Here is a 17,616-nt window from a genome sequence, read left to right on the forward strand (position 1 = left end):
CCTGCAGATTCGGGTATCGAAGGAGGGAAGCAACATCCTGAGCTCAGCCCTAACCACTCACAGCCTGTGTCTATCAAATATCAGGTGCACTCAGTCTTTCCTGAGCTTCCATCCTCCTCCCCTCCTGTTCACTCCACTAGGAAAAGAAAGAATTGCAACTATTCCAAACTTAGATCAAACAAACAGAATTCTTTTTACAAAGGGGTGGATTCAGCAATGTTACGATGAAGGTGGCAGACAGGTCAAACTCATTGTACTATGTTAGCGGAGTGGGACACACTGTCAAACCTTGCCAGATATACTCTTGCCTTTTCTTTGGGTCTTTTTTCAATATTGCAATTTCCTTAGTTGGTTTAGCAATGACTCAGTGGCTAGCACTCTAATCTCTGGCTCAGTAGTTCAAGTCCTATTCCAGAGATATGAGCACTAAATCAAGGCCAGCCATCCAGTGCATAAATGTGGGAGAACAATACTGTTGCAGCTACCACCTTTCCACCACACAAGTCAAACAGCAGAGGTGAATCCCCTCCTGTTCCCAATTTCCTGGCAAATATTTGTCCTTCAATTGATATCAGCCAAACAGACTATTTCATTGCTGTTTGTGAAACATTACTGTACACATAGCAGCTGACATTTTTTCTTCACCCAATAGAAGGAAGTACTTTGTGATGCCCCGTAGTCAATAAAGGCACTATATCAATGCAAAGGTTCCTTTCCTTTCACTGAAACATTCTAACCAATGGAAGTGATTCCGTAATTCATATGTTCAGAATTGAAGACAGAAGCAGACGCTTTGTCATTATTTTCAACAAGTAAATTTGAATGCATAGTGCATAAACTCAGATTATTGGTTGAAAACCATTTCACTGTATTTAATAAGGGATTACATGATAAACCTGAAAATCACTGAACTTCATGCAACTTTCAATTGAAACTGTACAGACAGCTCATATCCAATTATCAACATGTAAAACATAGTCCTTATAAAATTTCACTTTACACAAGCATTAACAGCATTTTTGCCAACCTACACATTAATTGCAGTTGGGACAGGTTGTGCTGCATTATGTGGGTGCCATCTTTCAGGGCAGCATGGTGGTTCAGTGGTTAGTATTGCTGTCTCACAGTGCCAGGGACCCGGGTTTGATTCCAGCCTTGGGTGACTGTTTATGTGGAGTTTGCAAATTTTCCTCGTGTCTGTGTGGGTTTCCTCTGGTTTCCTCCCACAGTTAGGTGAATTAGCTAAGCTAAATTGCCCATAGTGTTCAGGGATGTGTAGGTTAGATGCATTAGTCATGGGTAAATGTAGAGTAATAAGGTAGGGTAATGGTTCTGGGTTGGATACTCTTCAGAGGGTCGGTGTGGACTAGTCGGGTCAAATGGCCTGTTTTCCCACACTGTACGGGTTCTAAACTGTTAATACCTTTGGAAGATCTGACTGCAGTATCTGAATAATGCTAGGGAGATTTCCCACCCTGGGATCCGTCATCATTTATGATTTGTCCATCACTCAAGAAACAGATGAACTATTTACCTACCCTTTTATTATTGGTTGAATTGCGTTCTGTGTACAGTGTTTACTGTTTGTTTCAAAAAGAGTTGCTGTACATCTGAGTAACTGGTGCATATGAAATGGTGAAAGATATGATTTGGTGCTATACAAATGTAAGTCTTCCTTGTTTTCCATTCTATTATCAGAAAATGGAGGTGCATTGATTTTCACCAACATCACCTCACTTGGTGACCCGATCATCTTCCTGTTACTTTTCAAGAGATTTCTACTGCTGCTTTGAAGCTAAAAAGCCTCAGAGAGTTTTAGTGTGCACTGTAAAAGATTTTAGATGTTAATGTTACAAAAAAATAATAGTCACGTGAATGCCTCAGTTCAGTAATGGGATTCGGCTGGTCTGCGCTAAAGTGGTCTGGAGTTTTCTTCTCCCTTGACTGGTTTATAGTTTCACCCAGACCAACCAAATGGTGCTCAGTTGTGAATCCTTCAGCTTTCCAGCAGTAAAACCAAGAGTTCACCTTTGACAGGGAAGACTCTTTCTAGGGGTCAAAGTAGAGTGGATAACTGGGGGCTCATTAGTCGCATGATGGTTCAGAACATGCCCTGACAGAATCAAGTGAAGCAACATCTCTGCCAGCGTCAGTGGAAATGGGCATGGTTTGGGCAGCTTACGTGCATATTAGGAATGGGACAGGTGAATTAACCTGGGAAGGAGAGACAATGCCTGGAAATGTAGAAGGAAATATTTGCTAATGTAAATGTATCATCTCATAAAGATCACGTCATCACAGCCTGGCTGTTTGACTGAAGATTTAAAAAGTCCACAGCCGCTAAGTGGAATTGTCTAAATTCAGATCAGAAACTTATATTCCACAGCTCTCTAGAATCTCAACAAAACACGTATTCAGAAACTTGGGAGCCCTCTGTCAATGTATTCCTGTGTCAGCTTATTGAGAAAGGGGAAGCACAGTGACAATTCAGAATATGAAAAGAGAGTGGGAGCACCAGGAGAACTGACTGAATCTGTCAGTTGTATTCTGAGGTGCTGCTCCTTCAAGCAGGGCCTTCAGTGGCTGCATGTGAAACACAGTCAGCATATGAGGGGCCCCGTGTCTGCCCCAAATGTAAATTGGGCCTAAAAGAATTGAGCCTCCCTCTCATTAAGGGCAGCTACTTCTCAGGCGAGAGGAACCGAGGCCTTTGGAGAACAATTGGCACATTGTCCGCCTCCAGGAGATAACAGACACGGTCCCTCTTGTCAATCAACCACCAACGGAGAGCTTCTTCAAAGGACTGGCTGAGGTATACACTGCACCCTGACCTCTGAATAACCTCTCCACCACAAGAAAAGCTGGTGAGGCCTACACTGCAGGCCTCTCTCCAGTTAAACATCTAGCAGACAGCATATAGGGAAATCTTTCAATGCTTTAAACAAAAAGAAGTGTACAATTATGGTGCGATGTGCTGTTTTACTGCTCTGCATTCGATTACTAACTATTTTGGGCAAAGGATCATTGATCAACTCAGGTAATGTATTAAGATACATTAAAAAACCTTACCATCTTCAACGCATTAAACTGGCAACTTCTTGAGGCCTACCCTGCAGCATTTCATTTCCACTAAACATTACAAATCAAATATACAGCATTTACACTGGAGTCTTCTAATTGTCATTAATAACTTGCAATTATGTCAATCCTTTAATGTCGGAAAACCTCAAGGCATTTCACAGGAGCACGACGTTGATATAGAACCATGTGAGGAGATGCTACAGGTGACCAAAAGTTTCAAGGAAATAGTTTATTTAAGATGAGCCTGAAATAAGCCAAGAGAGGCAGAGAGGTTTAGCAAGAGAATTGCAGAGCTTAGGGCCTAGACAGCTGAAAGCTCAGGCCATTAATGGTGGATGAAAATCAGGGAAGCAAAAGAGGCAGAAATTGAAGGAGCACAGAGATCTGATGACAGAGGGGTTTCACTAAGATGGGCACAGGGAGAGAGTCCGAAGTGATTTGAAACTGCAAAACTTGAAACAATTCAGAGTCATGCAGCTCAGAAACAGACGCTTCAGTTCAACTTTTCCACACAGACCAGACATTCCAATTTTACCTAGTCCCATTTGTCAGCACTTGGCCCATATCCCTCTAAACCCTTCCTCTTCATATACCCATCCAGATGCCTTTTAAATGTTGTAATTGTACCAGCCTCCATCCCTTCCTCTAGCAGCTCATTCCATTAACACTCCGCTGTCTGTGTGAAAAAGTTACTCCTTAGGTCTCTTTTAAATCTTTCCCCTCCCACCTTAAATCTATGTTCTCTAGTTTTGGACTACCCATACCCTGGCAAAAAGACCTTGTCTAATTACACTATCCATGTCCCTCATGATTTTATAAACCTCGATAAGGTTCCCTCTCAGCTTCTAACGCTCCAGGGAAAAACAGCCCCAGCCTATTCAGCTTCTCCCTATAGCTCAAATGCTCCAACCCTGGCAACATCCTTGTGAATATTTTCTGCATCCTCTCAAGTTTAACAACATCCCTCCTATAGAAGGGTGAGCAGAAATGTATGCAGTATTCTAAAAGTGGCCTCACCAGTGTCCTGTACAGTTGCAACACGATGTCCCAACTCCTTTACTCAATGTTCTGACCAATGAAGGCAAGCATGCCAAATGCCTTCTTCACCATCCGGTCTACCCGCAACTCCACATTCAAGGAATTATGCACCTGCACCCCTAGGTCTCTTTGTTGCCAGACCGTGGGGTCAATCTAGGTCAGTGAGGGTGATGGATGAACAGGATTTGGCATGAGTTAGGAAATGTACAGAGAGATTCAGATGCGCTGAAGTTTATAGACAGTGCCATGGTTCACTAGCAGCCAATCAGAGCTGGAGGTGCAGGCAGCAGAATTCGCCTCAATGCAATTTTTTCTGGGGGGAGATTTGAAGAACTGTCTGGAAACAAGTTATTACATTAGAGCCAACATTTCAATTTTTAAAGTACAGACAGGGCAAGAAGGGAAGGTTCTGGCTATCTGAAAAAAAACCCAGAGAGGTGAATGGGCCTTGGGCATTTGATTTGTCAGTGGCAGAGGGACCAAACTACTAGCAGAAATAAACTAATTACAGTTACAACTTCATGCAGTAGGGTGCGAAACATAGATATTGCAAATGTAATATGCAATTTGCTTATTTGATATTTTCAACAAAGAGGCAACATTCTGGATTCAGATCTTGGATTAAAAGTTCTAAGGTTTATGAAGTAAACAACAGAACCAACAATTAATGCATGTAGATGTCAGGAAACTGGGATTTAGATGTCTTATGCTAAATGCAGCTATATTTTGACATCTGCAATGAATGATGCCATTGTATGCATGTTCATCATTCAAATGAATTATTTCAGGGGCAGAGAACACAGTAAGAATCTCTGCATTTGTTCATTGAGTGGACTACAGAGGGAGAGGTGCAGAGTGAGGCAGCCCATATTTTGAATGATATTTTTAATGTAAGCTCCATCTGCCCTCTCATGTGAATGATAAGGATCCCACAGCATATTTAAAGATATGGCAATTATCTCTCTGGTATCCTAGCCAGGTTATTATGACATTGCTGTTTGAGGAAGTTTGCTGTGTGAAAATTGGCTGAAACATTTACCACATTACAAGCATCTACACTTTAATAGTACTTGAGTGATTGGGACATTCCCAAAACTTTACAATATTGTGCAAGATGCTGCAGAAAGGTATGATGAACTGTTGCTCTGGGACTGAATTTGGCTGCGTTGCTGACTTAAAGAAAGCAAAGATTTCTCTTGGACAAGACCGAGGGGGATATAACAGTGAGGTGAATACGAGAGCTCCCAGTTGGTGAAAGTGATATCTAACTGAGCTGTGCAAATCACATTAACCAGCTCAATTCCAGCTCTGTGCTGAATTCGCTCACCTCCGTATTGTGCGACTAACCTCAGTATTTCCCTGTACTACAAAGGTGACAACTAGCCAGGGTTCCAGCTCCTGGTTATTAGCCAGCAGATTTCAGATTAGGATGAGAGTTGTTCAATAGCCACCATAGTCAGTTATGCTTCCTCTCCTCCATGTCGTACCCCACTGTTTCAACAGGCTATCGTATGTTTGGTTATTCCCTGATTAAGTTCCAAAGTGTGATTTTTGTTGCTATGCCAGTGGGAGCCAGGCCTGCAACTGCTAAGGCCCTAAGCTATACATGATGTTCTTCAACTCTCATCTCTTCAATCAAACACTTGGTCACCTGTCCCAAAACCTCCTGGATGAGTTGCTTTTGATTTTTGTATGGTTATGTTCCTGTGGACTGCCTTGGAACATTTTACAACAATAAAAATGGTACAGAGGAACCTTGATTATCCGGCATTCAATTATCCAAATTTCGGATTATCTGGACAAAGTCGCAAGGTCCCGAGGCTTGGCTAAACTGTGTTATCTGGCATTCAGTTATCTAAACATTTGATTATCCGAACAAGATACTCCCCGCCTGTGTCGTTCGGATAATTGAGGTTCCTCTGTATATAAATGCAACATGTAATCACATTATGTACTCTGAGCTAACTTAAAGATATTGTAAACTGACACTCCAGTATGGTCGAGTCATAGAGGTCTACAGCACTGAAAAAGGGTCCTTCAGCCCATCAAGCCTGTTCCAGTCAAAAACAAGCACTTAACTATTCTAATCCCATTTTCCAGCACTTGACCTATAGCCTTGTATGCTTTGGCAGTGCAAGTGCACATCTAAATACTTCATAAGTATCAAATTATTACCACGTTTGCCAAATACAACAACACTTCAAATTCATTCAGTGTATGAGAAGCAATGTGAGAGTCCCTAGCAGAGGCCAGATTTAAACACAGGTCTTCAACTATTTCCTTGTAAAATGATGTGGAGTGTTGGACAGGGATGGACAAAGTCATAAGTCACACAACACCATGCTATAGCCCAATAATTTTATTTGAAATCACAAGCTTTTGTGAAGTGCTGCTCCTTCATTAGGTGAAGCTTGTGATTTCTGATCTGGTGTCGTGTGACTTCTGATCTTGTGAAATAACACACTGGTATAAACTCAAGGAGATCCATTGTTAAAAAAGCAAGATTTCTAGAACTCAAATGATGCTAATTTAGTTAGTAAAACTTAACAAGGTTGGCAGAGGTTAATTTAGATCAGTTGGCTGGATGAATGGCTTGTAAACATGGTGATGCTAACAGCATGGGTTCAATTCCCATCACTGGCTGAGGTTACCCTGAAAGACTCTCCTTCTCAACCTCTCCCCTCGCCTGAGGTAGGTTAAATTGCCACTTGGCCTCTCTCTCTAATGAGACAGCAGCCCTATGGTCGAGTCAGACTATGGCCACTTGACTTGACATGGGTAGCCTACAAATAAGGGCTTTAAATCAGAATCATCACATGCGATGCAGTGTGTAACTGTCATTTACCCGAGAAATTCTAAAATGCTTTTATCAGATTGTCTAGATTTAATTCCACAATTGTAAATGGTGTCAAAGGCCTACTCCTCGAGCTATATCTGAGACAGTAAGATCAAGGAGAGATGGGAAAACCTTTTGTTAATAAAACAGGGAGGGAACAGGGCCCAAAAACGATGTTAGAAGCAGATACAACAGCAACTTTCAAACTGGGTCTGGCTATAAATTTGAAAAGATTGACTAGTTTTTTCTTAGAGCTAGCATAGACAACATGGACTAAATTGCCACCTGCACTGCTTTGTTTTATGATCCTAGATTGTCTATCATGTACATGACAGTGTAAAGGGACATACTGTTTCTGCTTTCAACACCAGCTCTTTTGAGGGTTGTGCAAGCTTAGTCATTGAACATGTTCAAGCCAGGATCCATCAATTTCCTGATACTAATGTCATCAAGCAATATCATTGAGGTAGATGATCTGCAGCGATCTACGACAGTGGAATAGATTTGATGAACTGAATGGCCTATCCTTTATTTCCAGTGTATGGCTTGCAGACTCCCTATGGGTAAACGAGTGACCACTAGCATAATTCCAAAATTAATTCTTCCCGGTCTCTGATATGTTCAACATTCAATTACGATATAGCAATTTAATGCTATTTGACCAAGTGCATTCCAGGAATGAAACATCAAGTCAGCACAGAAAGAGGCCCTTCAGCCCATCATATCTACACCAGACATCAAGCACCTATCCACTCTCGTACCATTTTCCAGTACTTTACCCATAGCCTTGCATGTTCCGGCACTTCAAGTGGTTGTCTGAATACTTTTTAAAATGTTGTGATGGTTCCCATCTCTTCCACCCTTTTCCAGGCAGTGAGTTACAGATAACCATCATGCTCTGATTGAAAACAAATCTTCCTTAAATGCCCCTTTAGTATCCTGCCCTTTACTTTTAACCAATGGCCGCAGATCATTCATGCCTGTACTGAAATGAAAGGTTTCTCCCTAACTACACCTCTCACTATTTTGTACACCTCAATCAGATCCCCCTCTCAGTCTTCGCTGTTATAAGAAAAACAATTCCAGTCTATCTAGTCTCTCTTCTAGGTCAATCACTCCAGCTCAGGCAACATCCTAGTGATTCTCTCCTTTGTACCCTCTCTCTTTCCATTGCAATATTGTAACCATAGTAACCATACCTTGGATTAGAGACAAAATAGGTTACAATGCACATTGCACATTGGTGTCAATGTGACATTTCCCTGTAGTTAAATAAAAAGTGAAGCTGCCACTGGTTACAGGTTCTGATAAGTGTTCACGTGGTTTTCTAACAATATCCTTCTGAACACCTTTCAGTTTGTGTGGAGAAAGAGAAGCTAAGAATCCATAACTCTTTCTCAATGTTGTTTCTTACTTTTCTGCACAGTGTTACTCTGCAGTAAGAATGATCAAGTGCCAGTCAGGCTTACAACAACAACATGCATGTACATAGCGTCTTTTGCAAAAAATATCTCAAGATGCTTACGGGAGCACAATTAAACAATACTTGATTCCCACCCACTTAATAGAATACTAGGACAGATGGTCAACAGCAATGGCAAAGAGGCAGTGTTTAGGGAGAGTCTTAAAGAGTCTTAAGGAGAGATAAATGTGCAGACGAGGTTTAGGAAGGCAATCTCAAACTTATTCAAAAGGAAATTCTTCATCAATGCTGGCAGGTTGTAGGACTTTACAACATAAATAGGCTGGAGAAATTGGAATTACGTTTGGCACAGAGATTAGGAGTAAAGTCGATACAGTGTTTAGTGGAGTAAATAAGGGAAAACTGTTTCCACTGGTTAACCAGTCAGCTACCTGAGGATACAGATCTATGGTAATTAGCAAAAGAACTACAAGTGACATGAGGAACTTTCTTCAACACAGCAAAGGATTCTGTTCTACAGCCCGCTGCCTGAAAGGGTGGTGGAAGCAAATTCAACAATACATTTCAGAAGTGAGCTGGATATATTTATCTGAAGGGTAAGTACATGCAGGAGATTAAGGAAGAGGTAGGGCAGGTGATGTGCTAAATGAACAACTCTTCCAAAGAGCTAGCAGGAGCACTTGGGCTGAAAGACCAAGTTCAGCGATTGAAGTTGAACAACCAAATGAATGGATGCAGGTTGTACATCACAGGTGAACCTGACCTTACCTATCCAACACCTAGACCCACGCTATCCCACAAGAATCACGGGATAGACTCGCAGGAGCTGAGTCCTCTGACTCCTCTGGTGAAAGTTACAGAGGCCAATGAGCATGTTTGCTCTTCCAACACAGGTGAATTAGTTGAATCAAACCCAAAATCAATTGTGTCTCAATTTCACATCTGCTCATTTCAATACTGAAGGGGTGTGAGTGTGTTCTCGCAGGAACCCATACAAGATTGCAATACATAAGAGCTCAATAGTTGGCTGTACTTTCCTAACCAGTATATTGCAACAAGGGTGAATGTTAAGGGAGAGCCTGCGTAATATTGCTTCTTACCTGACGGGCATTTGCAGGCGAAACCATTGACGTTATCCATGCATTTACCATTGTTCACACAGGGATTGCTTTCACACTCGTTAATATCAGTCTCACAGTAAATCCCCTTGAATCCTGGAGGTTATAACACAGCAAGACATTAGTTTGATTAACTATATATTCACAAATGTAAACACCTAAAGATAATATATACACACATCACAGAATTGTTATGGTGGAGGAAGAGGTGATTCAGCCCAACATGTCTGTACCTCTCTGAATGAGCATTTCAATTCATGCCATTCTTTTGCCTTCTCTCGGTAACCTTGCACACTGTTCTTTTACAAGTAACAGTGTAATTCCCTTTGAATGCATTGAATTGAATCTGCCTCTACCACACTCAGGCAGAGCATTCCAGACCTTAACCACTTACTACATGTAAAAGCTTTTTCTCATATTACTTTTGCTTCTTTTGACAATTACTTTCAACCTTTTCCCTCTCGTTCGCGATCCTTTCACAAGTGTACATATGTACATGTGCATATATCAAGCAGTAATATAGCTTGTTGTTGTAATTGAAGCAGGAGTGTTTAAGCAGGTCAACACTGAATAGTTCCAGCCTGGATTACAGAACACACAACCTATTGGTACTGGCTGCTATTTACACCTGCACTGAATTCACATTGCGTTTCACTGTTGTCCCATTACCACACACTTTGGCCTTGCATACATTGTTCGTTGTCAATAAAACGCTCTGTCCTCCACCCCCTCATAGACTTCACCTTTGCCCATCCTCCCCTGTTCTCCTTCATCACTTTACCTCTGGCCTGCATTTCCAGTGACTTCAACCCAGGAGACATGCAAAACAAACTTCCAATTCATTGTCACCCATTCTGCACTATCCCACAAAATCAATATCTCCCAAATGATGGTTCTTATTGATAGACTAAGAACCAAGAATGCAGGACATCTCTCAGTTTAACAGATGGTGAGTAACATTAAACATGATGTGGAGGTGCCAGTGTTGGACTGGAGTGGACAAAGTCAGAAGTCACACGATACCAGGTTATAGTCCAAAACGTTTATTTGAAAGCACAAGCTGGTCCTTCATCAGGTGAAGTGACTTCATTTGACAAAGCAGCAGTACTCTGAAAGCTTGTGATTTCAAATACACCTGTTGAACTATAACCTGGTGTCATGTAACTTCTAACATTAAACACGATTTTAGGGACTTGTTGTAGGAGAGCAGGAAGATGAGGATGGTGCCGAATTTCATAGCTTTAAAGTCCCAGGAAATAATAAGTTAGCTAAAACACCCCTGGTGCTTACATAGAAAAGGAATGGATTATATTGGGAAAAGACCAGGTTGTAAGTCAACAATGAAAGAGCTCTGTGAACAGAAGATCTGAATGACATGCTTAACGTGAACAATTGGCTCTCCAAGCCGAGTGTAGTCTGAAATAAAATAAGGGTTAGAAGCAGAAAATGATTTTGATTAAGCTTGTGGATATGATTCAATCTCCATTTTAAATTCCTCCACCCTTTTCAGCTTTTAGACTGGCGGTGCAAACTCCCGTCTCCAGATTTATAATGGAAATTGCTCATGTCCTTTTGTCAGGCTGTAATTGCACATTCCCATCAATAGTGGCACTACAGTGCTACCAATGGCAGGCAACTGCAATTATGTTGTGACACCTGTCCAAGAGGTGTGTCTTAACATTCCTGAACAGGTAGAGTACAGGTACCTTCTCTTAGAAACGCGAATATGCAATTTTATAATGGATACATTTGAGAGAAAGAATGACAGCTGCAAGTTTCTATAATATCACAACAATATAGGTACAGATCGACATTTAAATGCTACTTTATAATCACATAACTAAAATGTACCAGGATTTATCATTGCCTGTCAGCACCACAGGTTTACATCTGAGCAGGCATACAAATTAGGAGCGGCCATTCAATAGACCATTCAGCCCCTCAAGCCAGCATTTAATAAGATTTTGGCTGATCTGATTACAACCTAAAACTGGCATTCCCACTTCCCCGATATCCTTCCACCTCTTTACCTACTGAGAATCTATCTAGCACTGTCTTACGAATATTCAAGGCCTCTGCTTCCACCATCTTTTCAAGAGAAGAGAGCAGGCTTGAGGCACTGAATGGCCTACACTTGTTCCTTTTTTTAAGGCCTTATGGAATCGTGGCTCTCAGAAAAAATATTTTACCTCTATGTTTTAACGGATGGCCCCTGATATTTAAATGGAGACCTCTACTTCTATTTTCTTCCACGTCCCTCTCCACATCTATCTGCCAAGATCAATCAGGATCTTATATGTTTCAATCAAGTTACCACTTACCCTTCTAAAGTCTAGCAGCTACAAGCCTAGTATGTCCACATTTTTCTCAAACGAAGATCTCCCACTCCAGGTGCTTAAGGAAGTTCACAAAGAATGGTGCGGAACATGATGTCTTGTCTATTTTGAACATAGTTTCAGGCGATGAATAGGGTGAGAGAGTTCAAAGACTTCAGAGTAAAACAGTTACACTAGTTGGATCAGCACCAAACCATTCAGGAGATGAGAATTAGCTGTATCATGAGCACTGCTTAGAGAATAAACCACACACTTAGAAGGCAGTCATCCTTCTTATGGATCACACCACAGATGAACCTCACATATAAAGGGGATGGGGAAAACATTGATTCCTCCAACATTTGGTAATTCTTTAACATGTTTAAAGAAAAATGTAACTGTTCCAGTAATTAGAGGAATCTTGTCCTGGAATTCTAATTAGCCAGAATGGATGAACATAAGGACAAGGAACAAGATCATGGCTGATCTGGTTGTAAACTTAACACTACATCCTTGCATATGCCTGATAATCTTTCATCCCTTTGGTAATCAAGATCTATCTACTTCTGTCTTAACAAATATTTAAAGGTTCTGCAGCAACTGCCTTTTGTGGAAGGAAATTCCAAAGACTCAACTCTCTGAGAGAAAAAGTATTTCCTCAACTCTGTTTTAAATAGGTGGCCCCTTATTTTTAAACAGTGAATTCTAGATTTTCCAACAAAAAGAACCATCCTATTCACATCCACATCAAGTCCCCTTAGGATTTTATGTGTTTCAATTAAGTCACACCTGACATTTCTAAACTCCAGAGGATACAGGCCTAGCCTGTCTAGACTTCCCTCATAAGGCAACCTGCTTATTCCAGGCATTAGGTCCAGTAAACATTCTCTGGACTGCTTCCCGCACGTTAACATCCTTCCATAAGTACGGTGGCTGGTACTGGACACAGCACTCCAGATGCAGTCTCACCAATGTTCTGTATAACTGAAGCTGAAGTGAGGTCCTAGCACTTGGGTGGCTCCAAAAAATGCTATTATGCCACTGAATTCCAGGCAGCAAAACCTGGACCCCCTTCTGTTTGTCCACAAACACGTTAGTGCGACCATTTCCACTATAACAGTCGTTTTTACTTGCCAAATAGCAGTCCAGGGAGTGGGGCAGATTCAGGTCAATTCTAATTGTTGTCCAGAATTCCACAAAAATCACTTTCTAATTGAGCACCATTTGGACTGATGTATTGCAGTGACTCTGCACAACATCAGATATTCAGAAGCAGCACATTTGCATTGATGTATAACAGGAGAGGTCAACTCCTCCAACCACCGTCAACTCATTTGCCCTCCTCTCCCACAAGAACACAAAATTGATGACAGCTTTGCCCCATGAACAGTCTGAGATTTATCTTTTATTCAGTCAAGGGGTCTACGCTTGGAGGGTCCGAGGTTTGTAAGTATGGAGAGGTAATGTTAAAGCTTACAGATTCTACAGAGTGAATGCCAAGAAAAGGAAAGAACCTAATCATGTTTTATCAGTTTGTGAACACAAGCAAGTTAGAGTGGCACATGGTGTGAGGAATCTTAAATTAAGATACTGCAGATGTGTAAAGGAGTCCATTGCGGAGGTAGAAGAAATATTTCCTTTTGTTGGGTGATCCCTGAACAAGGAGTCGTAACATTCAAAAGGTATGTGGTCCATGCTGTTGAATTGGCTGCGCCAGGAGACAGGGAAACAGTACAGATCACTGAGAGTATTCAGGCAAGTTAAAGGACGCTGAATTTTCGGCACGTTGAAGTTCATGCAGTGTGGCTGATGGGATTCCATCAAGACAGACAATGAGAGGAACTGATTATTCTGGGAACAGAAAGGTGAATACAGTATCAGTAACCTAAAGGATGAAATAGTGGTGGAAATAAATGTTATAGAGTAAGTAGACTTGGTGGAGAATGAGCTTAGGAGCTTGAAGGGTGATTCAAGGGGAAAGTGGAGGAGGAGATACTGGTGCAGTGGTAATGCAACAGTATTCCAAAGGCCCAGGCTAAGGTTCTAGGGAGCAAGGTTCAAATCTACAGGAGGTGGTGAAATTGAATAAAACATGAACCCAATGTAAACATTGCCGCTTAGCAAAAAAACCCAGTGATACCGACAGGCTGTGAATTACATTTTGTTTTAAAATCAGAACATTTAAAGGAAGCAGGCATCTTGGGCCATTCAGAATAAAGAACAGACGTATCACGGTTGTCCCTGGATATTGGGTGCAGGATTGCATTCCTGTTGTGAGAAGCTACCCAGATACATATCGAATGGTAACCCTTGTCTTGTTATTAAAGGCAATGGCACAGAGTACTACTGTCCATATGGAATGCAATATAACACCTGTGAGAGAGGAAAGCCCATAATAAAGGCTCCAATAAAGGTAGCGTCTCCTTTCACAATAAAGGTGCTTCCTCTGGCAAATGGAACCAAAGTTAGTGGCCAGTGACAGACAGCGGGACTGTGTGTGGTAGCAGAGCAGTTTGTACCTAATAAGCTGTGTGACTGAATGACCACCCACCAGCCTGGGAGGTTCAGTGTGTTCTGTGACCCATCACTGCGCAGTACACTCATGGCCACATGGATCACACACTGTAAAAGCGTCCACACACAAACATTACACCTTTAAGGACTTGGTGAAGCTGACTCCTGCTAAACATTGGCTGCTATTTCCTGACCATTGTGGAAGGGGATGGGTCAGTGATTAAATCTACATTATTGATCACATAGTGCTCGATTGATACTTACTGCGACCTGGATACATTTGAATAAACCTGTGCTGCAGCCTGTTAAGCAAACCTCGTTAACAAAAAGAAATGTTTGGATCTAGCACAGCTTTACAGGATTACAGGCTTACTAGAAAGGAGCTCAGAAATGGACTGAGGAGAGCCAGGAGGGGGCATGAAAAAGGTTTGGCGGAAGGATTAGGGAGGACCAACGTCATTTTACTCATACGTAAGGAATAAGAGAGTGATCAGGGAGAAGGTAGGACTGGTCAGGGATAGCACAGGGAACCTGTGTGTGGAGTCTGAGCAGATAGGGGAAGCCCTCCTGAGTTTTTTACTTCGGTTTTCACTAAGGAAAGGGACCTTAGTGTGAATGAGAACTTTGAATAGCCGGGAAACAGACTTGAACAGATCGAGATTGAGAAAGTTGACGTGCTGGAAATTTTGACAAACATTAAGGTAAATAAGTCCCCAGGGCCAGACCAGATTTATCTAGGGAAGCAAGAAAGGAGGTTCCTAAGCTGCTGGCGAACATATTTGCTTCCTCACTCTCCACGGGAGTTGTATCAGATGGTTTGAGGGAGGAAAATGTTGTTCCTTTTTTCAAGAAGGGTAATAGGAAAATCCCTGGCTATTACAGTCCAATCAGTCTTACATCTGTGGTCAGCAAGATTTTGGAAAAAATTCTTAGGGATAGGATTTATGACTATTTGGCGAAGCATAGCGTGATTAAAAACAGTCAGCAATGTTTTTGGGAGGGGCAGGTCATGCCTCTCCAATCTTTTTGAGTTTGTTAAGGAGGTGACAAGACAGGTTGATTTAGGTCAGGCAGTGGATGCAGTGTATATGGACTTCAGCAGGCATTTAATAAGGTTCCCCATGGTAGGCTCATTCATAAAGTCAGGAAGTATGGGATATAGGGAGATTTGGCTATCTAGATTCAGAATTGGTTGGCTGACAGAAGGCAGAGAGTGGTTGTAGATGGAAAGTATTCTGCCTGGAGGTCACTGGTGAGTGGTGTTCTGCAGGACTCTGTTCTTGGGCCTCAACTCTTTGTAATTTTTATAAATGACTTGAATGAGGAGGTTGAGGGGTGGGTTACTAAATTTGCTGGTGACACAAAGGTTGGAGGTGTCATTGATAGTATCAAGGGCTGTTGCAATGCAACATTGACAGGATGCAGAGCAGGGCTGAGAAATGGCAGATGGAGTTCAACCTGGATAAATGTGAAGTGATGCATTTTGGAAGGTCAAACTTGAATGCTGAATATAGGATTAAAGACAGGATTCTTGGCAGTGTGGAGGAACAGCGGGATCTTGGTGTTATAGATCCCTCAAAATTGCCACCCAAGTGGATATGGTTGTTAAGAAAGCATATAGTGTTTTAGCTTTCAATAATAGGGGGATCGAGTTTAAGAGCTGCGAGGTTTTGCTACAGCTCTACAAGTCCCTGGTGAAACTACATTTAGAATATTTTGTCCAATTCTGGTCGCCCTATTATAGGAAAAATGTGGCGGCTTTGGAGAGGGTGCAAAGAAAGTTTACCAAGATGCTGCCTAGACTGGAGGATTTGTCTGACAAAGGGAGGTTGACTAAGCTCGGACCTTTCTGTCTGGAGAGAAGGAGGAAGAGAGGTGATCTGATCGAGGTGTACAAGGCAATGAGAGGCATGGATAGAGTCGATAGCCAGAGACTTTTCCCCAGGGCAGGATTGACTGCCACGAGGGGTCTTAGTTTTAAGGTATTAGGAGGAAGGTATAGAGGGAACATCAGAGGAAGGTTCTTTATTCAGACAGTTGTGAATGCGTTGCCAGTGGTGGTAGTGGAAGCAGAGTCATTAGGGACATTTAAGCGACTGCTGGACATGCACATGGATAGCAGTGAGTTGAGGGATGCATAGGTTAGGTTATTTTATTTTAGATTAGGACTAATCCTGGGCACAACATCGTGGGCCGAAGGGCCTGTTCTGTGCTATGCTGTTCTCTGTTCTAAAAGCCCTTAGGAACATCTATTTCAGCTCTAGGAATCGAATTCAGACAAGCAGAAAGCAAGGTGCATCATAGTAGCAAGGTGTGTGTGTGTGTATATATATATATTTATATATATAAAACAATGAGTGTAACTATGAGTGTGATATAAGGGAGTGTGAGAGTGAGTGAAAGTGCGAGAGTAGGTGAGTGTGAGAGAGTACAAGTGAGTCTGGGAGTGGGTGAGAATATTTGCATATGTATATGTGTGCGTACATACGTTCCTATGCCTTTAACATGTATGCAGCCTGCTTGTGTCTGTCTGTATGTGCCTCACTCTTGCTCCTTCAGTCTATCTCTCGATCTCTCTCTCCAGTTCAAATACTAAGGCCGGGTTCTCAAACCTTGAGTAAATGAACTGAGGGGCCTACCCCTGGGGGTGGTGGTGGTATCTTCTTTCATGCCTGGGGAAGCATTCACCAGCTTTGGCCAGCTTTGTTGGCAGACAGGCCAGCACGACTGGCAGTGAATGCCATAGAACAGTGAGGTTCAAAGAGAAAGCTATGCAAAGAAGGATGAGGGCCCTTTCTCTTTATTCTTCCGCAGGAGTGCAACTGGAGTGTAAGTGCCTTTGTTGCTCCCCATATCCCTGTCTGGCGTGACAGTAATGTAGTATGTGAGTGGCAGACTGCGTTGAAAGCACTGGCACCATACAGTACACTCGTCTCTTCACAATGGACTATTTACACAGTAACGTAAAACCGATTCCAAAAGATGGGATTAATTGGAGGTTCATTAAAATAGAATACACTGAATAATTAACCTTTCCCGAGCCCTGCTCACGGGATATAGACCTTTTTATCTTTTCTGCCAATGATCAAACCTCCATACTTGGTGTGAAATGGGTGGGAGAGGGGTTTTAATTATCGTTTCTTAATTTGGTCTACAACTGTAGAAAGGTTCCTGCTGTAACTCTACCGGATTAAGGAAAAAATAAATCCCTAAGTAAGTTTTTATTCCCGTCTATTATTTCCTGGTGCTGCACAGAGAATGTACTACTTGAGGCTCAATTACATTCCTTCA

General features: G+C 41.9%; 1 protein-coding gene across 2 annotated transcripts in view; it reads right to left on the reverse strand.

The window, feature by feature from the left end:
* notch3 (notch receptor 3) overlaps positions 1–17,616 on the reverse strand; it is a 178,218-nt gene that overhangs the window by 44,253 nt on the left and 116,349 nt on the right. For both annotated transcript variants that reach the window (XM_043694937.1, XM_043694935.1), the window contains exon 9: positions 9,479–9,592. In XM_043694937.1, coding sequence (XP_043550872.1) covers positions 9,479–9,592 — 114 coding nt within the window. The remainder of the gene's footprint in view (positions 1–9,478; positions 9,593–17,616) is intronic.

The sequence above is a fragment of the Chiloscyllium plagiosum genome, chromosome 8, assembly GCF_004010195.1.
Source record: "Chiloscyllium plagiosum isolate BGI_BamShark_2017 chromosome 8, ASM401019v2, whole genome shotgun sequence".
Classification (NCBI taxonomy): Eukaryota; Metazoa; Chordata; class Chondrichthyes; order Orectolobiformes; family Hemiscylliidae; genus Chiloscyllium; species Chiloscyllium plagiosum.